Raw genomic sequence first — 27,604 nt, forward strand, 5'->3', positions numbered from 1 at the left:
TATAAATGATTTTATTTCATTGATGTAACTTACAAATAATTGCATAAATTACAAACAAAATTATAATATAAAACTGCTAATAAATGAATTAAAAATACCTTGAGAGTTTAATCAAGTGCTCACTTTAGGTTAGTTGGATAAAATAAGGTTTGTACGTTCCGTATAGTGATAGTTGTACATGTAATAGTCTTACTATTATCACTACTTATTTATTTTAAAAGATTACACAACTTTTATACTAATAAATAAAGGAGAGTGTGGGTAAAACCAATAGAATATTTATTATTTTCGATGCTATTTTAATACAGCTAATTAGACCAGATAACATGTCTAAAAACTGATATAGTAAGAGACAAAGAATTAATGAAACCATGGCATAGGTAATGTGGTGGATTGGTAAAAACGTACCTTGTCAGTAAGAGAGAGCTATGGAACCTGAGGGACTGAAAAAGTAAACGGGGGATAAACTCGCGAAATTCATTTATTTTATATCTACAAAATAATTGTCCTTATAAACTGCTGGACTCACTGACTTCTAAATAGTACCAAACGAATCATCCAGGTCCCGAGGTTTAAATAAAACACCTTGGGAAAACCAAAATCGATTTATCATGGTTTCGGTTATAGTAACCTACAACCAGATTTCATTTTGTTATGTTTGTTTCACTGACAGCAACCAATTTCCAAGAACTCGACTGCATGTGGTGAAAGATAGCTATAGATTTGGGTTTAGGCACTCACACCCTCTCTTACTATTATCATTTTTCTTATTTTTACACGAAACGAGGTTGAACTTGATAGACAATGTGTCCGTACTGTTATCTTGAATCAAAATAATCAGATACATGTCTTAATAAGATGTTTTCCCTTTTCTATAAGGAAGTTTGTATTCCAGTTTTACTTGTTTGCCTTTTATAAGCCAAGCTATCTGATTACGGCCTTATTTCCTGAATAGTTGTGTATGTTTACATTCATAACAAATAACATTAAAGATGCAAAACAAAAAAAAATAACAGGCAAATTAGAAATTATTTATCTGATTATTTAATTAAGCAGGATGTAATTTGTGGTTGTCACTAAAGAAACTATAGTTTCAAGTAAATAGTTTAATACTTCATTATACCATAAAATCTTTTATGAATATAATATGACATTTTTATTGGAGTCGTTGGGCTCGTGCTGTGGAGTGGCTCCACTGTGACGTCATGGTCGGGAGCAAATACTTGCCGAACATAAACTATAAACATTATCTACTCACTGTTGATGGATATAATCTATCACTCCAGACGAACAGCAAGTCTGGAACAAGAGCCAGACTTTATTGGAGTGGCCTGGAACCATTCTCGTGACTTAGTCTTCAGCTATAAGATAGTTACATTGTCAAACGTCCAGACTATGTATATCACAATAGCACAGTTAAACCGATTCTTAGAGTACTTAAATATTCAACTCACGAGTAACTATTGCTGTGAATAACATATATATAAACACACAGGTGGCTATAAACAATCGTGGCTAGAAATATGGTTTTGTTCGTTTTAAACTAAAAATGCCAAAAGCGCAATGCAAACACCGAGGTTGAAGGGCCGATTTCCAGCGTTAATAGTCTACATGCCTGTTGTTGATCTAACCAGAGACACAACAGAAGAGAATAAGTAAGTGTTTTTTTATTTTCTCATCTTTAGGCCAACAGATAATCTTACAAGGACTTCACCCGATGGGGTCTATAAAACAAAATAATGAACACTAAGCCTCTTAAAGTAACTGTTTGTTTATAAGTTGAACAACAGTGCGATGACAAATTGGATCCACAGATCCAGATCTGAGAAGAACATTTTTGAAATAATTTAAAATGTACACAGAACAAAGACATCAACAAACTTAATGGATGTTTCTCAAAAATCATGAACTGTATTACTTATCTCACCTAATACTTGCTATTGCCAGAATTTTCAAGAAACGGTGAGCTAAAGTCAGATTGAATGAAATACATTCAAGACCCGCCTGTTTCAATCCCAGTGCCTGTTTCTTCAGATGGAAAACAAGAGAAAGCATTTTTTTGTTTTTGTTTTTATGTTTTCAGTGATGCAAGTTGACTTCGAAGCTTTGTGCAGTAAAACTTAAGTCACGAACTATATTAACCTTATTGTTAGGAAAAATCTGCACAAAATAAGCACAAAGATATATAATGAGCTATCTGTTTTCTATCCATCGAGGTTATTGAAACCCGCTTTCTAGCAAAGGTAAATCTGTAGACATCTCGCTATGTCACTAGGAGGCGTTAATTTATAGAGCACTTCATTCGTTTATTAACGTATTGGAAGCATAATTAATTCATTTAACGTACACGGCAATAATTAGTTTCTTTACAATATGTATTTTCCTATTTTGACAGTACTGCTGTGTTTCACTGACTTTATCGAAATACTTGTATTTGTTTTGTTTTTTCACTTAGATTTTGTAAGTTTGAATCAAAACTTGTTTTTTAAGTAAGGGAAAATTACTATATAAACTTTAAGACGTAAATAAGCGACTATTCTACCCTAAAATTGTTGTTTTTGTTGATTACCCCTGTTCCTATCAATATTTAAAAGATCTTGCAAATGTTTTAATTCATATATGTTATATTTTTACAAATATTTTATGAAATATCGGACACGACTAGCTATCACTAGTTTAAGAAAAGCTCATGTTAATTTTAATTTGTCTACAGACTTATACCGCTAGAAATGGGTTTCGATAACCGAGTTGGGCAGAGCACAATGAGTGCTTTTGCGCTTAGTAACAAACAACAACATCTTTAATCTAGCTTATAAAGATTATTTCAAAATATTAAGAAACCTTAAATGCTTTCATGAAATCAATAACTAATAACAGATCCGTCTTTGTTATATGTTTGTCTAGTATTTTCAGCTGGAACTCTTTGTTTGAAGAAGGGCCCGGCATGTCCAGGTGGGTTAAGGCGTTCGACTCGTAATCAGAGGGTGGCGGGTTCAAATCCCCATCGCACTAAACATGCTCGCTCTTTCATACGTGGGAACGTTATAATGTGATGGTGAAAACCACTATTCGTTGGTAAAAGAGTAGCCCCAAAACTGGCGGTGGGTGATGATGACTAGCTACCTTCCCTCTAGTCTTACACTGCTAAATTAGAGACGGCTAGTGCAGATAGCCCTCGTGTACCTTTGCGCGAAATTCAAAAGAAACTAGGCCCGGCATGGCCAAGCGTGTTATAGTGTTCGACTTGTAATCCGAAAGTCGCGGGTTCGATTCTCGGTCGCACCAAACATGTTCGCTCTTTCAGTCGTAGGGGTGTAATCATGTGACGGTTAATCCCACTATTCGTTGGTAAACGAGTAGCCCAAGAGTTGGCCGTGGGTGGTGATGACTCTAGCTCATCTACTTTCTTTTCTAGTCTTATACTGCTAAATTAGGGACGGCTAGCGCACATAGCCCTCGAGTAGCTTTGCGCGAAATTCAAAACAAACAAAAGAAACTAAACGAATTCATTGAAGAAAACACTTTTTAATTTCAATGAATTGTAATTGGAAGATAATTTTGATAATAATATAAACAAAACTAACAGTTTTCGAGCACCTGCCTACGGTTAGGTTATAAAAATGATATCAATTTTCCTAAAGCCGAAAAATTTCCTTTTTAATGAAACAATAACAATTTTTCTATAACCGAAGGCCCTGGTATAGCCAGGTGGTTAAGGCGTTTCACTAGTAATCAGAAAGTCGAAAGTTCGAATCCCCGTTACACCAAACATGCTTGCCCTTTCAGCCATAGGGACGTTATAATGTTACGGTCAATCCCACTATTCGTTGGTAAAGGAGTAGCCTAAGAGTTGGCGGTGGTTGGTGATAACTTGCTGCCTTCCTTTTAGTCTTTCACTTCTAAATTAGAGGCGGTTAGAGCAGTGAGCCCTTGGGTAACTTTGCGCGAAATTCAAAACAAACTATGAACGGAATCTTTTAGATATTAATAAATATAAAACTCAGTATCAAAGTCGTAAGTTTCACAACATCTTAATTCTTATGCGCTTTATGGCATTAGTAATTTCGTCAGTATTAACACCTCAGTTTAAGACAATGTCGTTCCCGACTATGATACATACATTGCTGTTCTATAGTGAATATTTCTTACGTAAGCTTTTTTTTTTTCTAATTTCCAAATTTGGAACAGTAATTAGCACTGAGATCATGTGCAATATTTAAACTTTTTCTAGTTCGAAATGTTAAAGTATTATTTCATTGTTTTGCACTTTGTCTTTCTTGAGCCTATGTTTGGGGGACGCACGCACACACATGGGAAGTATTTAGGCTTGAATAAGCCAGAGATGTTCCCGAATTAAATAAACCCTCTTTACCCCACTCTTTGTTTGTAATATTTGAGAATTACTATATAAAATGTAATGGAGGAAACTTTCTTTCCTTTACATTCATTGAAATATCTGCTCCAAGTTGTCTTGATTCCACGCAGTCTACTTTCCTCCAGGTATACTGTGGCTTGAATAACTCTCCATGGTAAATTCAATGTATAGAGTTGAGATATATAAATTCAATGCTACACATTAGTAAGGATATTGGAAAAGAGCTCCGAGAAAACCAATTGTTGCTAGTCGAGCGGCGAAAATTCTACCCATACAGTGTCCAAGATGTTATATTTCCATATGCTGGTGACTTTTTCTCGTTGGTCATCTGCAAGAAGAATATGTATTCTGAATGTAGTTTAGATGCATTGAGAGAAATAAATTAACATACGATCCTAAAGAATTTAAAACACATAACATACCACTCAAGAACAAAACACTAAACAACAACTCTTCGTTGAGGTTAACATTCCAAATATATGTCTCAAAAAAGTCAGTAAAACTACTTCACTATCTAGTGAGGATTTCATACTAATCCCACGATCTGGACACATACTATGAAAACGAAATACCACAATACTCAATAAACTACAAACCAGTCGGTTTACCCAATACAACAGACAAACCTCTCGAAAGAATCATCACCAAAGAACTAAGAAACGTTATTAAAAACAATGATTTACTTTCGCAACTACAAAATAGTTTATGGAAAATATCGACGCCTAACCTACCACCTAACCAGAAAATACTGACACCCAGCTGACCACCTAACCAAACAATACTGACACACAACCGACCACCTAACCAGAGAATACTGACACCTAGCTGACCACCTAACCAAACAATGCTGACACACAACCGACCACGTAACCAAAGAATACTGACACCTAGCTGACTACCTAACCAAACAATACTGACACAGAACCGACCACCTAACCAGATTAACAGAAACAGTAATCAAGACCAAAGATACAAATTGCCTTTCTCGATGTTCAAAATACCTTTGACCCTATCTGGCATGACCGGAACAGATGCAGATGTGCAGAATCTATAATTCCAACAATATATATGCAATACATTTCAAACTTCCTAAACAACCGAACGATAAGAATTAAAGATGAAACATCCTGATCTTTCTGCTCGTATCCAGGACTGCCTCCAGGCTTTGACATAAGCCCTTTACACACAATACGTGAAAAATATAAATATACCATCTGAAAATAAAACACATAGATGTGGTGCTCGAAATAAAAAGTTAATCCTCATTCCAAATACCGCCAATTTCATTACCTTCTGCAGAAAAAAACGTGAAAAGATGAGAGAGGTAAATTAAGTCCACGTAAAAATATGTAACATAGAAATAAAAATTACAAAAACAGCCAAATTCTTAGGCTGTTCAGTTGATATATGACACTAGATTAACCAGGAACGACTTCATACTTGCATATAACCTTCTTTGATCGTTTTAAGGCTAATTGTAGAAAGAAGATTTAATAAAGTACAGCAAGTGCACAATACTTTGTATGGAAAAATGTAACTAAAATTATGAAAAATTCAAGTATTTACGTAAGCCAGTGTTAGAATTAAGTTTTGAGATCATATTTGAACAGATCTCGTATAGAGTGCGTTCTAAAAATACAGTTTTTATATTTTTCTGTTATCTCATAAAAGATATAATAAATTTCCAACATTTTCAGGAGAAGACACTTATTTGTCCATCTTCTCCACACTGAAGAAAGATTTATCAGATTCAAAAAACTCGACAGGTCAATTAAATATACACCAAAGAGTTTGTTTGTTTGTTTTTGAATTTCGCACAAAGCTACTCGAGGGCTATCTGTGCTAGCCTAGAGGGAAGGCAGCTAGTCATCACTACCCACCGCCAACTCTTGGGCTAGTCTTTTACCAACGAATAATGGGATTGACTGTCACATTAAAACCCCTTCACAACTGGGAGGACGAGCATGTTTGGCGCGACCGGGATTCAAAACGCGACCCTCGGATTACGAGTCGCACGCCTTACGCGCTAGGCCATGCCAGGCCCGTTGCGCTCGATGCAGAATACAGCAGATATTAAAAAAAACAAACCGACTGAATAAAGAAAGTTGTGTTAAAAATAAACTAAACCTAAAATTAATATCTATTTTACAAGAAAACAGATCTTCTGTCTGTTACTATTTTTTTTCTATAAACTGTCCAGTCATCTCGTTTACAAAATTTAGATAGAAGTTACTTAAATTAGTTATACAGAGAAAATTTTTCGTAACGAAACAAGAGGTCTGAAACACGTGAACTTCATTACTGCGATATCTAACACGCGATTCTCACATAACACGCAGGCCTGGCATGGCCAAGCACGTAAGTTCGTGCGACTCGTAATCCGAGGGTCGCGGATTCGCGCCCGCGACGCGCTAAGCATGCTCGCCCTCCCAGCCGTGGGGGTGTATAAAGTGACGGTCAATCCCACTATTCGTTGGTAAAAGAGTAGCCCAAAAGTTGGCGGTGGGTGGTGATGACTAGCTGCCTTCTCTCTAGTCTTACACTGCTAAATTAGGGACGGCTAGCACAGATAGCCCTCGAGTAGCTTTGTGCGAAATTCCCAAACAAACATAACACGCATCTCGAAAACAAAATAAAACAAACATAAAAAACCAGTCTTCAATTCTACTGCAGTACAAGACTTGCACAAAAAATCACAAATTCTACAAGATATGATATGTGAAAATGAAGCACAAACATAGTTGTAGATAAGGAAACAAACCCAGAAAAACCATTTCTGTTAAGACATACGAAATGGTTACGTTTGAAGAAGTTATTCTACCAATAATAAAGGTAGTTAGGGATAACCCATAAGGTAAAATAAAAGTCGATGTAAACACTGAGGCCCACTTATGTTATAATACAGCACACTTTGTAATTTTACGCCCACTAATAATGCTTAAAGTAATCAGGTGTTTTTTCCTGCTTACTAACAATATCAAAATGCCGCGAAATTCGCAGTTATAAATTATAAAAAATTATAGCGTATTTCACCATAAACAAAACTGAATCCTTTCAACTGTTTTTAAAGGTTACGCCTAACTCTCATTTCACGTGAAAAAGAGCTTCTTCAAGAGTTGTTAAAAAGTAACCTCCCTTCTATTCAATTTACGTCTAACTTCTTACTACATTCTGCCTAGTAATGTAGCATAGGATGTTTTGAAAGTTATTCCAAGACGTCAGATCATATTAATATTTCTCCGCATATTGAAAGAAATTGTCTTCGAAATGCTTATAATAAGCAATAGGTGTATAGACCATCCTCATGTTCCCTGCTGGAATAATAAGTATTCAGATTTCCAACGCTAAAATCACGGGTTCTATTCCATTCGTTGGACAAGGCAGATAAGTGGGATCGTACCGAACACAATATTACAAATGTGGTCTAAGCAGTGGTCTACAATAAAACTATAATTTCTTTAGGCCTGTATTCAATATTTTTGTTGATACGACCTAAATCTCTATTTGCCCTCCTACTAACAGCACCACCCTGTTTGGATGGCTTAAGAAAATGATAAAACACTACACTAAAATTCCTTTCTTTGTTAACACTGTTAAGGTTATTACAATCCAATTTATAATTCAAATTATTATAACCTACACATATTATCTTGCATTTATTATAATTAAACCTATCTGTCATGTATTTGCACAACTCACTAAATGATCTACATTATTTTGTAAAGCAGAACCATCTTCTTCACAGCCAGCAACACCAAGGACCTTAACATCATAACAAATTTAAGTAATTTATTGACTATTCTTTTATCTAAGTGATTAATTTAGATCAAAAAGAGCAAATGTCATTTGACTTGAGACATTAATCTAACATAACTGAATTCCATTTGTAACTTATCCCACAAGCCAACAGAGATCACTTTTTCTTTTTCTTTTTACAAGGACGTAGAAAACTGATATACTGTTAAGCTCTACTGGAAACAAAGTATCTATCGATAATAACTCATTGCGTTAGGTTTCTTGGATAAAGTAACTGATGTTTGCTAATAAAAAGCAACAGCCAAAGGTGGCTGTGGAAATAAGTGAATAAAAAAATCTCTTTGAAATATTTTACGTTCAGTCACTTGTACAAAAAGCGTTGTAAAACTGCAAAAATGATTATTTAACATACCAGATTTTCAGGAATTCCGTGGTTTTTAATGTATAAAAAAACACATTCATATAAAGAGAGATGAGCCTACGATGCAACTTTTCGAAATGCACCAATACTTGGTTCTCCCTGTACTCGCACATCTGAAAGTGTAAACGTTGGTTTATTAAATTAAAATGACGTTAAAGTCATTCACTCCAACTACTACACAATACACTAATTTCCTATTAAAGTTAATAAAAGGTTAATCGTTGCCGTTATATATATATATACGCTTATAAGTTATTTCGACAAGACTTTGCATGATGTAACATGAAAAAGACGTCGTCATAATTCAGCAATGGCGGACGGTAAAGAATGTACAGTTAAACTTCAAGAAATCTCTGATGGGCCGGTAACGAATGATGTAATTTTTAAGGTAACATGACATAAGTATTACTATTATGTGATATTTACGAATAAAAATTTTACTTAATGATTACCCAATATCAATAAGAGGAAAGTTTTCCGTTCTTTAAAAACAAGTTTGTTGTTTGCTCCTTTTGTCCTATACAAATACACTCTTATCATGTCTGAAGTACATCAGGCTTAGGTGGCCTTGAACTCTTAAAACAAATTACTAAGCAAAATACGTCTGGTTGTTAACCAATATATACATGTATATTTCTAATGAGTTGAAGGTTTATTGTGAGGAAACAGTTTCAATATTTTCAGAAACATGTTTATTTTCCCTTTAAATGTATCAAGCAGAATTTATCTATTAAACAATTAAATAAATTCCAGTTGTACGTTTACCGAAGAAGTAACACCATAAAATACATTTTGAGGTTGATCCGCCATGGCCAGGTGGTTAAAGCACTCGACACGTAATCCGAGCTTTGAATCCTAGTCACACCAAACTGGCTCGTCGTCTTAGCCGGGGGACGTTATAATGTGAGGGTAAATCCCACTATTCATTGGTAAAAGAGTAGCCAAAGATTTGGCGGTGGGTGGTGATGACTAGCTGCTTTTCTTTTAGTTCTACACTGCTAAATTAGGTGAGGCTAGCGCAGATAGCCTTCGTGTAGCTTAGCGCGAAATTCAAGACAAACTTATCGCAAGGGGTTGTACAAGTACAAAATGGTTTGGGTTTTGTGTACCTAAATGTAGCGTTGACTTCTGGTATACCGCACTTTTAACATTTTGTCCAGAAATCAGTGTGTGTTTTCTTATAGCAAAGCCACAACGGGTTGAGTCCATCGATGTACTGACATTGTGCCAATAAGAAACTTCATGAACGAGTAGAAAATCCTGAGACATCAAAAACTTACACATATTCAATACAGTATCTTAAGCTTTCTGTGGTAAGAAATACTATCATGTTAACGTCCAGTAAATCAGATTGTGGCAACCCCTGAAACCTGGCATTGTGAAACTTTGGAATTTTAAAAGTTCCAAATGAGACTATTTTTATCAGCTAACTTTTTTATCTGTCCTCTTTGAAACTAAATATTCACTACGAATGTAACAGAAGATACCTGAGCTAAAAATACTTTCATCACACAAAGAACTGAACTGTTTTATTATTATTAATTATCCTTAATTTCCAAAATATCGTTTTACTACAAACAACATTAAAAAATTCTCCATCAGTTTCAAGTGAAAGAATACATGATTTTAGAAACAAAATTAATATATAAGTATGTAAATATTCACTCAAAACATACGCGGATTTAGTGTTAAATAGAAACATTTGAAACGTAATAAGAACTTTTAAATTTAACTTTGGAAGACATTTTGGAAGAGTACACCGACTATCCCTTTTCTTGATTATGGTCTATAGTCTTTTGTAATGTTACAATACCCGATCACCAAACTTTATTAGCTTATAAAAATCTTAAACAGCAACCAGAGTTAGTGATTGGTATTAATATTTGTTTCTAATGTAAGTTTCTGAGAAAAGGTTTTGTTCACACACTACGGCTGAGACAGCCTTTTAAGGAATGAATTGATTTACTCAATGTTCTCAACAAAATGATACCTCATATAGTGTAATCACAAAATTAATGACTAGTCTTTGATACTTAAACAGCTCTCAGCTGTATACCTTCAAAAGTTATCACCTCGGTTACGATACAACATAAAACAAACTAGACAACACACGAGTGTCTAGAGCAGGGTGTGCAACATTTTTCGTCGGTGGGCCATATAACCAACTTCATCAATCAAGCGGGGCCACTTAAAAAACAAGCTTATTCGTGTACATGCACAATAAATTAAAAAAAATTCTCAAAATGCAAGCAATAATATTTTATATTTTTGCATGAGTGATCATTTTAGTGCGACACTTGAAATTTAGAGTCCTTGCAGAGCTTGTCAATATCAGCTTTGACAGAAGTGGTTGCCACTCTTAACTGACTGGTCAAATGTTCATCAGTCAGTTGACTTCCACATTTGGTTTTGATGAGCTTCATTTTGGAGAAAAATTGCTCACAGCAGTAGGTGCTACCAAAAAGGGAGGCAATTCTTTGTGCATGACGGGACAAATTGGGAAACTTTTCACGTACACAGAGTTTGTAAAAGTCTAGCAAACTGTTTTCAGAGAATTTCCTTTTAGTGTCCATGTCAGCCTGCAGTTCAATGAGTTCCATTTGGCAATCATCAGGACTGTCTTCCACTGCCAAATCAAAAGGTTGATCGAACAATTTCAATCTAATTTCAGTTTGTCTGAAATCTGGAAATCTGTTTGCAAACTCATCACGCAGCTTTTGTACACTGGTTCCATATTTGGTGCAATCCAGATTAGGAAATTCCAGTTTCCTGGTTGCAAGACATGTAAAATGGGTCAATATGGCTCTTCTCAACTGAACCTGGAAAAGTTCCAATTTCTTCTCAAAAGCACAAATATGCTCAAACAACTTATTCACAAGTTGACTTTTCCCTTGTAGTTTTAAGTTTAAATCAGACAGATGCTGTGTAATGTCTGTGAGGAATGCTAAGTCATTCACCCAGTTCTCATTGCTCAAGAAGTCCACATTCTGACGTTTGCTCTTCATGAAGAACTTAATCTCCTCTCGCAGATTCCAGAATCTCTTCAAAGTAGCAGCTCTACTAAGCCAACGTACAGCAGAGAAGTACAAAACATCTGAATACTCACTGTCCAGCTCATCTAAAAAGTTTTAAATTGTCGATGATTTAATCCTCGTGTTCGAATATAATTTACGCATTGGACGACATTTTTCATGACTTCTGCAAAATCCAGAACTTTGGTGCACAAGCTCTCTTGGTGAATAATGCAATGGCTTACAACTACGTCTTGTGCTCCAATTGCAGTTAGAAATTTCTTGGTGAATCCATTTGTCCTACCTGTCATGGAAGGAGCACCATCTGTTGTAACACCACATAATTTATAAGGATTCAGTTCAAACTTTTCTACAACCTTAAGCACTTGTTCACAAATATCCTGTCCTGTGATTGTGGAGGAAAGGCTTGCCATATCTAAAACTCTTCGAAAACATCAAAGCCTGCAGTAACAGCTCTGATGAAAATGACAAGTTGGGATGTGTCATTGATATCAGTGCTTTCATCCAAAGCCAGACTGAAAGCTTCACACGAATTCAATCTCTCTTTCAAAGTTTCTTTGATGTCCTCTGAAAGATCTTTTGTCCTGCGTGAGACAGTAAAGCGGGAAAGGCTAGTTTGCTCCGCCAAATATTTTTCTCTGGACATGCATATTCTGTGAATATTGTTAAACAATTTTAATAAATTCTCCATCACTGAAAGGCTTTCCCTTTTCTGCCATACATTCACAAAGCTTAAAACTCAGTTTTGTCACCAGTTCTGAATTTTTCTTGAAAGTGGTAAAACACCTTGTTGCTTTTCAATGGATGTTTTAAATGTTCAATTTTGTCCTTTCGTGCCTGACCAACAATTTCATCAAACTGGGAGGAGTGCTTAGTTGCGTAATGTCGCTTAATATTGTACTCTTTCATGACTGCAATTGTAGTTTGACAGACGAGGCAGACAACACCTTGATTATGTGGGACAACAAGATATTTTGTGCACCATTCACTGTTGAATAACCTTCCCTCATCATCAATTTTTCGTTTCTTAACTGCTGACATTTTACTAGCCCTGAAATCAAAACAAAAATTATTCTCACGAAAATAGCAAAGTAGAAAATAACATAGAATTTATTTACACATGGAACCTCTTATGGACAGAAACACATGTTTCTAAATTGGCATCCCGATCATAGCCTTCCGGTACTTAAATTAATTGAGAATAGCAAAATACAGTGTGACCTCGCCTATTCGCGGTTCGCCATTCGCGGCCCCGCTTATTCGCGGGTTATGCGCGAACTGCGTTTTGTAGGTCACAGAGACTGAAAGGGCTTTTCGAGGAGATTTCTGTTGTATTTACTCAATCAAGCCGTTTTTATCAATTGTCGTCTTCACCAAACAAGATTGGACTGCTATTGGCTGACTGCCTCAGCTTCCCCAACAACGCAAACGGCAAAGCACAGCCCGGTAACGCACGGTACAATTTAGTGAAATACATAACAGTATGCAATATTGCTACATTATTACTGCATCAATGAGTATAAGTATCATTAGTGTTTGGGAAGCATTTCATATAGTATATAATCGCATACATATACGTTTTAAAACTGCGTCCAATATTCGCGGTTTTTCGCTATTCGCGGGAGGGTAAAGAACGTAACCCCCGCGAATAACGAGGTCACACTGTACATAGAATCAGATGCATCTGAAAGCAAAAATTTTAATAAATTCAGTAAAATCACAACAATATGCTAAATAATAATCAATTTACCTTCAATCTCTTGTAGTAACTGTAAAAGGTAATAAAATTTTCACCAATAATGAATGACGGACAGCAGAGGTTAGGGAAAATTGTCGCCAGCGGGCGAAGGCGAGGTTCAGGACATGACGTTGAGTCGTAGACAATAGTGCTAGTGCACGTCACCTATTCATGCTCTAAGGAGGCCGACCAATCGAATTCGGCCTGCTCCTCTCTAGCAAAGATAATTTTAGAAGTTTGTCGAGTCGAAGCCTGGGAATCCCGTAGGATCGATGCTTTTAAAAATATTCCATTTGCGTTGGATTACAGATCAGGCCACATGGTTAGATTACAACAACTAGGGCCACACTAAATGGCTTGGCGGGCCGGGTTGTGGCCCGCGGGCCGCCTGTTGCACACCCCTGGTCTAGAGTGTTCGAGCATGAAGCGTATGTGAGAACACTAGTTATATTCTGTAATTATGTCTTACATTTTATTTTTTTGATAAAGTAAAACGTTCCGTGAAGAATATTAAACGAGCCTGTTGAAGTTGGAGAAACATTCATTACATCTACATTCTTATAAATATCCCACGTCAAATTCCTCATTATTCTATATCACGTGTATTAAACGTAAAAATTATTGACCTTTTAACCGCGTCAAAACTAAACTCCCAGTTTAGTGTTAGCAATTCTAAAGTTGTTATTACCGGGTAGCAAGTTATAAATTTAGAACACGTCAAACCATGTTCTATTAACTTCCGTTTCTTAAAATTATGGAAGACAAAGGTAATTAAAAATAATAAAATAAAATTACTTGTTCTTCACAATAAATGAACATTATAACATGCATATACACGTAACTATCTTAAACTTTGATACGATTTTAATAAAGTAAAATAAGTTACAGCAGAAAGTGTAAAAGGAACATCAGTGCTTCCCAAACTGTCACAGAATTTTTGCAATTAAATAATTTTTATTTATTAACGTAGGTTTACTTTAAATGTAATTATTTTTTTATTTCAAAGTTGATTCATTTTCTTCTTGGTACACAGTCATTTTTATCTCAGTCAAGGAGGCGCCACTAGGCTAGCCATAGAAACTTGTTTTCAAGTGCTGCAAAAGGTTTGAGATATTAGAAGTGTGTCGTCAGTAAGGAAAGTTAGGGAAACTGCAGTAAATTACAATGGTTATAAACAAAGTAGTTTGATATATTAAAATATGTTAATAATAACAGAAAAATTAGAAATCTTGATGTATAAGGAAGAAAGTTAGCTTACAGTGCAGAAACAAATATTCAATAATTCAGAATGCAGAAGAGATCAATGAACAAACAAGGAATCTGAAATTAAATGTTAATGAAATAAAAGTTATATATCAATAAAATCATTAAATTAAAAGAAATGAGAAAAATATCAAAGAAACAATAAACTAAATAATTCAATATATTCAACACAGAATCTTCACAAAGCCAACAATAGATCGCGAGGATTTATTTTCCAGGTCAGAAATTATAATTCCACATTATTTCTAACATAACCCACAAAATGTTTAACAAGTGTGAGAAAAACCCAAAAACTTTGTATACGTGTACAAAACACAAAATCACCAAGAACAAAACAGAACTGGCAGCTTTTCAGAATTCATTAAAGCAAGTTTTATATATTTCCTGTGTCAATAATATTATTGTGAAATAAACAAAAAATATAAACCGTTATTCTTGGTACACGAGTTTGGTGCAGTGACATAACACAGTCTCCTAAGTTTCTCTTTAAGAATAGAAAGTGTTTGACTTGTCATGCTAAAATATCAGTTATTTACCTGTTACTATTTGACTGAAGATTAACATATTATACCTCAAACACATCTTTAATTACAAATTTCAGAATTGATTCAAATTTCACAAGAAAGTTAATTCACAATATTCTAACCACAAAATAACAACATTAGTACTGTGTGATAAGTTTTCTTATAAAATCAGAAGTTTAGAAAGAACAGATTCTAAATGTTAACAATATAATGGAATATACAATAAAATTAGACGCATATACATATTTAACAATATTATTGAGAGAAAAGCTTCATAAGAAAGATTTAAGTATAAGCGTAAATACAGCATATTTGGAACTTATTAAGGGAAGAAGTTGTTGTTGTTACATAGTGTTGGGTGATTATTGAAAATGGAAAGGTGTATTTAGTAAAGATTTCATAGTCTGTAGTTCCAGAGTCGAAAGGTATGGGGACGACTCTTATTATCACCATGTAATCAGAAAAAATTAAAAACCAACCATACTTAAAGATGTTTTCTGGTATTAATATGTTTTTAGTATTTATTAAAAGACTCGTTTTCCATGGATGAATCATTTATGAGGATTCTGATACAGCAGCATGAACATGATGGGTTATGTTTGTTGTTACACTTTCATTATAACACGTTAAATTAACTTGCTAATAACTGAAACGTTGTTATTTGAAGAGTTAACATACAAACGCCATCATTTCAAACAGAACTGATTATGTTTCCAAAATGGAAAACATTTTAAATGACGCAACAAACCTTAAGCCTCTCGATAACAACTGTTTAAGTTTACTGTTAGCATGAGTAAAAGCTCCAGACTTTGAGATATTTTTACACTTTTAAACCTGTCTCTGACACCACTTTTACAGAACTTTATCTCACAGGTACACACCTTATTTTGTCATGTGGTTAACGAAAATTACACAAAATGGTTTACTCCTCAGACTTGTTCTTTCCACTCTCGATTCCCTCAGCTATAAACATCCTACATATCTTACACCTGAAATAAGTTCACTAACTGAGAACAAATTTACTGTTAAAGGCACATTTTACTTTGTTTAAGAGATATCTAAGTCTTTTAGTGCAAATCAATTAGTTTTAGCCATCTTTGTTATTCAGTCCTTATTCCCTAATTTCTGAGTAAACAAAATAATTATTAAACAGTTATCTCCAACCATCAATGCTCCGCACTCTAACTTCAACCAACAAAAATTCACACAGCTTATTAAAGTATTCCTCAAGGACAGTCAGTTTGCTTTTAATGGTCATATTCATGGAGAGAATGATAGAGTGGCAACAATACGTGGGTCTTACTTCTGAAAATGTTTTTCTCCATCACTACGAATGTCAACGACTGAATAATTATATCTTTTATTAAAAAACAGTGTTATATAGAAGATATGCTGATAACACTTTTATATTCTTTCACAACACTGACCATGCAAAGAAGTTTTTAGATGACCTAAACTCACAACATCACAAGTTAGATGAAAAACAACAATAACAGTTTTTTAGATGTCCAAGTCAAGAAAATAAATCATCTCTTCACCACATTCGTTTATTGTACGAAAACATTTACTGGCTTGCACGCTCGTTTGAACAGTTTTATGTTAGGCTCTTTCAAACATAACTGTGTTCTAAATCTTCTAAGACAGAGCACATAATATTTGTTCCGACTACTTCTGTCATCACTCAGAAATTTCAAAAATTCATGACACGTTACAAAGTAATAGTTTTGTCTTTAATTTCTTATACTCATCATACGAACACTTTCGACAACTAAAACAGAACAAACACAATCTCCAACTACCCACTAGTTCTTATCACATCTTTCAGGGTTAAACAAAGTTAAAATTCAAATATCAAATTAAAAAAATCAAACATATCACCCACAAATTAAGCTACGTTTGGTATCTATGTTAACATTTATCATTAAAACTAGTTTAAAATCAAAAACACTTGAATCATTCCTATATGCTCACGAGTCATATACAAATGCAATTATGGTAGCAGTAATGTTACCTATACTGGTAAAAGAACTATATGTTTACTACAAATTAGTGTGCACGAGTACATGGAAATTTCAGTTAGAAGCAGAAATAAACTAACTAATCCGTCTGAATCTTGTTTTCAGTTACACAGTGAGAATAACAACCACACCATACTTCTTGAAAAATTTCATATCCTCGACTCTAGAACTACAGATTATAAATTCTTTATTAAAGAAAACTTCTCCATTTTCAATGACCACTCATCCATTACAGATTCTCAGCATTTTCATTTGATTATTATTATTTTAAAGACGTGGTGTTTACGCTTATTGTTCCATTATATTGTTATCATTTTAGTCTGTTCTTTCCGAACTTCTGATTAAATAGTTTTCCTATTCACTCAACAGCTGATATTTTTTGTAATAAAAATATTCTGAAACATTGTTTTGAGGTTTTAATGATATAGATGGGAGTTAAATCAATTCCAAATGTTTCATAATTAAATATGGTTTTGGTTTTACTATATTTTCAATATTTATCATTGAGAAATTACTTAAAACCATAGATAATTGAAAAAAACCCACAATTAACAGCCACATGTACATGGCTGAAATTATGTGTGTTTTTCTTTCATAATTTTAAAACTTAATTATAAATTCTTAGCTACCTTGGAAACAAAAAGTAACCACTGTAACTTTGTTTTGTGCTATTTAAAACAACAAAATATACATATTAAATGTTAAACTACAAACTAACAGGACATTTGATGAATACATTTAAATTTGTACAATTTGTTTTCATTGTTCAGCATTTATTATGTTCACATTACTTAATATCAATATAGACCATGAGTAATACATTTACAACAAATTATACTGCCCTGTATTCTCTATTAGAATACAAGTTGGTTTCACAAACTGGCAAAAAGTCAGAGTTCAGTCAGTGAGTGTGATGAAGAGCTTACAGGAAACTTACCCAGAGAATGAAGTGTGTGTGTGTGCGTGCCTTCGGGTTGAAATGAAGACACATACACTTTGAATAACTCAGTTTCACAAAATATATTTCTGATTTTGAACAATTAACAGAAATGAAACAGCTAAGTGTACAAGTTATTTAATCTTTACAGAGTTAATTTGAGATATACAGACCATATTTAGTTAATTTTAATTCATTTGTTTCTTATACGTCAAAAGAATTCTTTTCTCCTGATAGTTTGAGTATTCAATAAAACATGCCAACTTATGAGAAATTGAATGAAAAAAAATTACAAAAAATTGTAAATTTAAGACTATAAACATAATGTAGCAACAAACTCTTTAATGAAATTCAAATACATTTAAGAGAAGTTAATTAAGTTCTTCCTTTGTATTGCTTGAATTGAAAAAACGTTCTTTTGTGATGAAAACCCTCAGATGCAAATTCATATGAGACTAGAAAGTTGTCAAACATCACGAATCAGAAGCTGGCTTATGTTTCATAATCATGTAACAAATAAATAAAGATATAGGTGGAAAGAAACTGGATATGTCTCTTAGTCGTACTGTTTTCATCTAGCTCACATGAGAAACCTTAAACAGCTGGTGTCCATAATACTCTCAGGAGTCCAAAGTTACAAGAACACCAATCAACATATTTTTGTCATAGACTTGAGTGTAATAGTTTGTTTGATTAGGTTCAACAGGCCGAAAACTAATTGATCTGAAAGTTGTAATACAGTTATCTGATTAACAAATAATAATTCTTACCTTTAGATTTGCTTCCTTTAGTAATTTTAATGATGTCGCATGTTTCATATTAGATTCCCAAGCTAGATTGTGTGCCTCCTGTAGGAAAAAAGTGACCAATAATAGCAAGTTAAAATTATCTGGATTAAAAACAGGAAACTTTCTGATCATTAATAGAAACAAGGAATTGAAACTAGAGCATATTTAATGTGTTTAATTTTTTCACAAAAAATTTCCGAAATTTTTCAACATATAAAATGATAAAGATAGTCAAATTTTACAGTTTTTCAAAATAAAAAATTTGATATTAATTAATAAGTTTGTACTAAATCTAAATTAATATGGTTAAGTATTTGTACAGTGAAAAGGAAAAGAGGTAAATCAATGACATTTTTATGATCCAGAAAAGCTTAATCATAAATGCTATCAATTATGCAATTGACTCCTTTAATTAATACAGTTTCTCTATAAATCTATGAACTTTACACAGAAAAATGAGTGATTTTTTACACTGAATATTTTAGTAGACACAAAATAAAATGAATCAACACACTACAAAAAAAATTCCTCACCAGCAGTCAATGGTATAAAAACAAGATGGGAATTTGAAGGTTAATTCACTAAAAATACAAAAATATGGATATACAATAAGTTGCAAAAGAATTATTTTCAGAAGTAAAAATATATATAAATATATTTTAAAATATGTGCATTTCTCAACTTCTGCATGTCTACGACAGTTTGCAGAGGTTTGAATAACCGTTTCTTTATTTGGTCATTTTAAAATTAATACATTTTATATTCTCTCTGTGCAATATATCTATTAAGTAAGTGAACATTCTGATACACCATAATCAATTTTTACTGAAAAACTGAAACAAATTAGTTAGTAGTAAATATTTTTTCTGCTCAGTTTTTTCATACTATACTTTAGACAACAGATGGCACAGGAAACAGTTTTTGTTTCTGTTGATTCAGAACGCTCAGCATTGATAGTTCCTACAAATTAACTTTAGTTGGTTCGAATTTCCGTGTTCATAATTATCACTGGATTATGCTTATTTAAGATTTACATATTTTCAGTGAATGTGCTTGAAAAAATGAAAATAAAAAAAATACAATTGTGATTTGATGTTAGCTAACATGATGAATGAGAAGTTATTATTTAGAAAATAACATGGAACATATGTGTAGTTAAATCTGTGATGAGAAGAAAAATCACTGGGTAACTCATTACTCAATGATAGTTTCATTATGTATTTAGTTTCATAACAATTTTTTTTAAGCAGTTAGTCGACATGTAGCTTCAGAATGCAGAATGTTCATTGGATGAGACAAAAAGCTACAGATATTATGTTTATTTTTCCTCAGCAGAAAGTTGTACACATTTTACACAAATCATACTTCGTTTAATATAAAGATGAATGAAAAGTGAAACTTTGATAGCCTTACTTCAAAGAGACTGGCAGTCAATCCCTTCAGCTCGGCCTCAACTTCTTCCTTGACCGAGCAAGTTATTCGTCTTTCAGTTAACAAAGCTGAATATAGATAGGTATAAAAACTTAGTATTATATAAAAGAAACATGGATTCTGATTTATAGGTTATTATTACTAATAATAGCATATACCTACATACACAATATAATCTTCATATGTGATAAAAGTTTAACTCTCATAACTGTTTTTTTCTTAATTACAGTTCATTTCGTTCACATGTGATGTATGACACAGTTCATTAAATAAAAAAATAAAAAGGCTTATCTTCTTAATATCTTAAAAAATAAAATAATAACCATTCAAAAATATGGAAAGTTGACATTTACTCCATTTTGTTTTACTAACAATACGGGCTTCAGGAGAGATTCATAAATTATCCATACGCATTGATTAAATTAATTAGTATCAGATAAAACTACCAATAGGAATTATCATTAAATTGATTAATGTGAAAAATAATCAACCAACTGAAAGGGTTTCTAGTTGTTACTGTTTTTGACTGTTGTGAAAATAATCAATTAATAAATTTCATGAATAGTGGATTAGCAAGTTCCAATAATCTCTCAATTTTACAAACAAGCCCCAAGCAGCCTTGCATGAGGCTACGACAGTTGCTTTTTTTATGTGTCTGTGTGTGTAAAATTCCTATTATTTACTCTTTCCATTAATCCTAAACAGTCAAAGATCTTTGGATATTTTATCAAAATTCGCACCTAAACATTCTCCTTTCTTTCACAACATACATTTCTCAGCAATTCAAAATTCTTTACAAACTTTTAAATTTCAAAACAATAAGTTTCAATATCAAAATTCACTTTCCAATGTTATAGCCTGTTTACTATGATTGTCACTTTCTTCTATATATAAAAAATATTATCATTAGATTCATCTCTTTCCAAAATTGGAACATTATCGGCAAATTTACAAACACTACTGTTTGAGAAATTACCCAAATCACAAACAATAAAGAACTAGCATCTTCCTAACCACTGGCCACATTTTTTACAGTTGCGAAATTTTCTACCTATTCGTTTCCTGTTGGTTTTTTTTACTAATAAACCTTCTTCCTAAGCAAGTTTATGAATTTTTCCCACCAATTCATCCACAACTTACATATATCCAATGTTTGGATTACTCTCTTGTGATGGACCTCAAAGACTTTCTGAAAATTAAGGTTAAAAATTGTCATCTAAAACGGCAGAGGAATTATAGGATACTCACGGAAACTGGTCACAACAAAAAGACCTTTTCAAAAATGGAGCTGAAAATTAATGATTTGGTCATTTTGGCCAAAGTTGTAACCACAAATATTAAGTAGTACAGCTCTTAATGTAATAAGTTGACTTCATAAAGTTTGGTGAACTTATCATAAACATTACGTGTGATTTCTGTATAATAAAAATCTGATCTTTTGAAATAAAATATTTTTATCAAAGACATATCTGTGATATTAAAGAGCCATTTGTTGAGTTTAATCTGAGAGAAAAGTGATTTTCATGTTAAGAACCGAAATACTTCATCTTACAGTTTCATATTTTATTTGCACAACATCTAAAATCTGCAAACGGAAATGAACTCGTTTTTCTCTTTGGATAACTTTATACTTTTATCTTCCCTTCTCTGATGCTACATATAGCAAAATAATCTGTATTGAAAATTACAAGAACTATGTAATAAAATCAAGAATACTTTTATTTTTCTAAAATGACTGCAGACTGTAATATACAATTACTTATCTTAAGATTCTTAGGCCTCTTAAGTTTTCACAAATGCTTTCATTTAAATTTAATGTTTTATCACTCTTTTAATCTTGTCTAACCCTTTAACAAACATGTTACTCTTTCTTTTGAATTTTTCGCAAAGCTACTCGAGGGCTATCTGCGCTAGCCGTCCCTAATTTAGCAGTGTAAGACTAGCGGGAAGGCAGCTAGTCATCACCACCCACCGCCTACTCTTGGGCTACTCTATTACCAACAAATAGTAGGATTGACCGTCACATTATAATGCCCCCTACGGCTGGGAGGGAGAGCACGTTTGGTGCGATCGGGATTCCAACCCACCACCGTCGGATTACGAGTTGAACGCCTTAATGTGCTTGGCAATTCTGGGCCTAACAAACATGTTACCCATTAGGGTGTGGAATTTATTTCAGATTCTTCTGAAAGAGTTGTTCCACATGACATGAGAAGACAAATTTGGATGTGATATAGAAGAATAAGTTGAAACGTTTAAAGTAAAACTTTTAAACATGTCGATTTAACTTATTTATACTTAAAAATTATAATAGAAAAAGTTTTCATTCAATGTGTGAATTTATTCTTAATTGTTATTTATCCATAATTTCATATTAAAATGTCTAATTGTAAAATTTTGTAAAAGCTGTGATTTAATATATTAATAGATTTGTAAGGAAAAGAAGATTAAAGCACCTTAAACAAAAATAGTTACCTCTAAACCCTGGTATTATCTTTATCATCATTATTTCATATGTAGCGTAATTTGTCATGTACAAGTTTGTTAATAAAGTTGAAAACATACTAGAACACAGTTCCTTGTGTCCCAAAAGCACTTACTGAAATCAAACATTCTCAAAGTTAAATTCTTCCAACAATAGATATTAACAATAGTATATAAACAATGCATGTTAATCAACAGCTATTGTTTCACATACATCCATGTGTTTTACATAACAAAGGTGAAAGGAGGGTCCCATTGGTAAGCCTTAATTTCATTTAGAAACATTAACCTGGAAAAAGTGGATTCTTTACATGTAACTTTGTTATTCATATCTATTGTTCCAACTGCAGAAAATGTCACTGATTATTCTTTGTTCATTGTTTTTTTCATTTTTCTACAAATTCTAAAATATTTTTAGTTGTATGTTTATTTTTATTTTCAAACATGAATACTTCTGAGCTGTATGCTTTATTAGTTGATATAATGTGCCTATACTTGGTGCTATTGGACTAAAACTGTTAATCATTTTATGTATTTTTGGAAGGTTTGTTAGTATTGTGATTTGCCAAGTTCTACCAGAAAATGCAGTTGTTTTAATATTGCTGTTAGAAGCTAAAACTTCAACAGTAATGAAACAAGAGGTATATAATTAATCTAACAATGTTGAGTGTGAGGAATTCATTTGTTGAAGTAAACAATTTTCATAAATAACATGAAGGATTAGTAGTAGGTTTTCCATTTATGTGTGACATTTATATGGATATATTAAATGGGACAAAAGGTATGCCTGATACTTGGATAAGCTGTATATGTGACACATTCAGATATGGAGGTACATTAACAAACATTAGTAGGGTTTGCATGCTATTTGAATAGTATAGAATCCATCTGTACAGTTTACCATTGAAAATGAAAAAAAGAAATAAAAGGTTGCTCTTTCTTAGATATCTTGGTAAAAAGGAATGAACAAAGAAATTAAAAAATATCTATTTACTGGAAACCTTCTTCTGTTCTTATCTCAGCACACCAGGAATCACATCATACTGTAGCAAAAAATATTCCTAAATTTTTTATTTATGTTCACAGTATACTGACGTCATGTACAAAAACATGAGGACTTAAAAATGAGTTGTTACTAATGAAATATGTAGCATGTGAAAAGGGATTATACCCTAATATTATCGACAGAACAATTAAGAACTTCACTAGTGCTGTACTAAGGGATCAAATTATTACTTTAAAATCAAAAAGAAATGTTTAATTTTGACAAACTTTCCAGGCTTAACTACAGTTTATTTAATGAATTTAAGAAATAGCAAATATCTCACCTTGTATATATAATTATGGAAAATTTGGTAATTATAAAATTGGATGTAAATATGGAAGTGTTTTTATCAATTAGACAACATATAACCCAAAATATTGTTTAATAGAACATAAGAGATGTGTAATAACTAGATTGAAGATTTAACCATAGCAGAACATGTAAAAAAACACAACAAAATAAACATAAGGTATTATAAGAAAAACAGTTAAACTTTGGAAATAATGGAGTATTAAGGAAAAAAAAATTATTAAATAGAGATGTAGGTCTCGAGAATTATCTGTGTAAGAACGTGGAAGGCCATTATCAAAAGTTTATACCAAAATAGTGAACCAAATGCAAACAGTTAAAAAGGTAGACTTGGTTATGTCTCTCAACTTAACTCCTGATGAAGAACGTTGAAGTTTTGAAAGGTTTTCAGGCTTTTGGAAGCCATACATTGGTCTAAATTGGTGTTTTTGTTTATCCATTTTAATGTTTTGTGCTGTTTGTTTTTTCGAGTATACCCAATTATCTTAACCCTAAAGTTTTGCTGTGATATTATTACTGTTACCAACACAGACCTAAGAAACTTGATTGATATTTGTTCATAATTTCTATGCATCTGATAAAGTTATTTGCATTGTTTTTTATGCTATTCAATTAATATTATTCTGTGTGTAGATATTTTCTTAGAATAATAATTCTTTACATTTTTTCTCTCCAAATTTGTACACACACACCAAGTACTGCATCTATTTTGATTCCAGGGGAAGGTTTATTAAAAATATTAATAATAATTTCCCTGCCTCTAACATGAATGATAGTATGATGAAGAGATATAGAAATGTACCATTTGTGATGTTACTTCACGTGTATTGATGGATATGGGTATATCATTATATCTCTTTTTATACATATTTGTTTAAGTGTTCTTGAACATGTATTATAGTTCTGTGTTGCATAATGAAGCTATCTATCACTTGCATATTGTTAACAGTTGACCTTTTAGTCTTCATGCATTGTTTATATACTATTGTTAATAACTTCAGGATTATTGTATATTACTGTGGTGACATCACATGCATTTGATTCATGAACTGCATTTTATCAGCAGGTAACCATGTACTAGCTTATACTCACCTTGTAATAGTGAATTTACAGATTATTAATTTCTTTTGAAAAAGTTAAGTGAAATATTGAGCAATAAAAGGTACATTCTCGAAACAGAGATCATTAATTTGTTCACGTCTGATAAGTGTGTTAACTCCTGTTAACATTTTAAAAAAAAGTAATAGAAATAAGTATGTTTATATATTGCTTTTATGTGCATGGACAAACATTATTATATCTTTATTAATAAATAAAAAAATTGGTACACAGCAAATGCTTGAGTATTACAAACATATGTATTTACAAAGCAGATGTAAGTGGATTATTACAAATTCAAGAATTGGTAAACTCTGTGTGTTATATTCATAGGTCAAAATTTGTTCCAGGCATTTGTTGTGCTGTAGTTATTGTAATTACAGTTTTGCTGGCAAAGAGTGTTGTGTTATCGAACCGTTGTATTTTTATTACAGGCTTGGCAATGCCATTTTTAATGATGAGAAACGAAATATGTCGCTGGACTTGGTGGAACTTATTGCTGAAACAAAACAGGAGTTGCCTGACTGGCTAGCTGCACTGGCTAAAGAGGTTCAGACTGAACAACGAGCCTCAAATCCCCGTAAATATGGAGGTGGTGCTTGCAGAAAACGTTCAATGGATTTGTTTGACTTCTATGTTTAAAAACAAATACAATGTAAGTTTGTGTGATAGGAGCACTTTAAAAAACCAGAAATGTTACAATAGGTAACAATTTTAGTCTATGTGTATACATGTACATTCTAATCAAACTTCTACTTATAACAGGCACCATTGATTTATTATTCTGTTTAGGAGCATTTTAACAATGAAAAATAACTCTAGATAGGTTATTTGAGCATACATGCTTATTCAACTGAAATATATACCATGAAGCAGATGTTTCATCAATATTTTATTTTATCACATTCAAGTTTCTGTTGAGCTCTGAATTCTTTTATTTCACAAGTTTTGAAGGAGTACTGTTTTTATCCATTTTATAAAAGACAAACACAGAATATATGAAATTTACAATCAAATAAAATTGATATAGGGGGAAGACTCCCACACCAGAGCTCTCACAGCAGAACTGGCTACCTATGCATGCTGTATCTGATAACATGTATTTGCCTAAATGTCTTTGCTGATGCACATATGCATCCACAGGTAATGAATATGTTAATTCAGTTGTCTAAAGCTTTTTGAAGATTTCTTTGTCTAAGATAAAAGTGATACTATTTTAACAACGTGCTTTCACGTATTGAACAAATCTGAAAATTGTAATTTGTTGCTCCGGTGTGTACAGAGCTTGATTATTCTAGGCAAACTTAAATATGTTTTACATATGACAAATAAAGGAAGAACGTCGGAATAAACAATCAGATTTTTGAAGTGATAAGTAATGAGTTCATATTTTAAACTGTTAATGAAAGTCAATGTGACCTTTTATAGATGGAACTGCAAGTCTTTTATCTTATTCCCATTGGAACTGCAGAACACATTTTAGATTTCAAGGTCGATTAGAAATTTATTTTACTTATTTCAACAATAATTAACCCAGAAAGGTTTAACGATTTGTTATTTTGTCACTTTGTAACATTTTTCTTTTAAACATCTATTTATTTTCAGTGAAAAGATTTAATCTGAGAATATGGTTGCATTCATTACATTTTTGTCTGTAGTTCTTATAAAAGTTTAAAAAATACTTCAAGTATGAACTAAACTTCTCATTAAAAGAAATGGCAGCATATGTCATAATTTTTTAAATGTTTAAAATTTGTTATCATGGAACAAATCCCCGACAATAGTACATTTTTTTTAAATAAGAAAAAAGCATACATAGAATTATTTCATATAATGCTCGTGCCCTATTAGATATGGGCCTGGTGGCTTTGGTGGTCGAGATTTCAGACTATTTAATGCTCACAATTGACAAGGAAGAGGAGCACAAAAGTTGGTGAGCAATGGCTTTCCATCTCTTTGCTGTGGAGCCAATCAGATTATCACTCCTTGCTGTGGGCCCAATCAGATTGTCAGCATGTTTAATTGAGGAACCACTGGAGAAAATTCTGGATATGAGACCGATTGGTGGGGTAACTGGTTTCCATACTTCTTGCAACAGCATTTTTGTTTTATCATATGAGATGATGTTCACAGTTGCCGCACAGTAAGTTAAACGTGAACCAAGTTTTTATGAAAGTACAGTTACGTTCATGCATAGTATCCGGAACTATTATTATTATTAGTTTATTGTTTGTCACAAAATTTTCTGAAGGTTAGCAACAGTTTAATATTGATTGTGCATGCCATTCATTGACATTAACTCTGGTAATATATCATATAATTACTTTAGTAAAGAGTTTGTGGTTGACAAGTGAAACTAATTTATAAAGAGTAAAGTATTGAATG

General features: G+C 32.7%; 1 protein-coding gene across 1 annotated transcript; it reads right to left on the minus strand.

The window, feature by feature from the left end:
- On the minus strand, positions 1-27,320 carry LOC143245513 (uncharacterized). Its single transcript, XM_076491877.1, has 4 exons — positions 27,123-27,320; positions 20,266-20,403; positions 18,835-18,912; positions 1-1,361 (listed from the first exon to the last, which is right to left on the minus strand). The coding sequence occupies exons 1-4, from the start codon at positions 27,318-27,320 to the stop codon at positions 1,278-1,280; spliced, it is 498 nt and encodes a 165-aa protein (XP_076347992.1). The 3' UTR covers positions 1-1,277.
- Positions 27,321-27,604: the final 284 nt, after the last annotated feature.

Source organism: Tachypleus tridentatus, chromosome 2 (assembly GCF_004210375.1).
Source record: "Tachypleus tridentatus isolate NWPU-2018 chromosome 2, ASM421037v1, whole genome shotgun sequence".
NCBI lineage: Eukaryota > Metazoa > Arthropoda > Merostomata > Xiphosura > Limulidae > Tachypleus > Tachypleus tridentatus.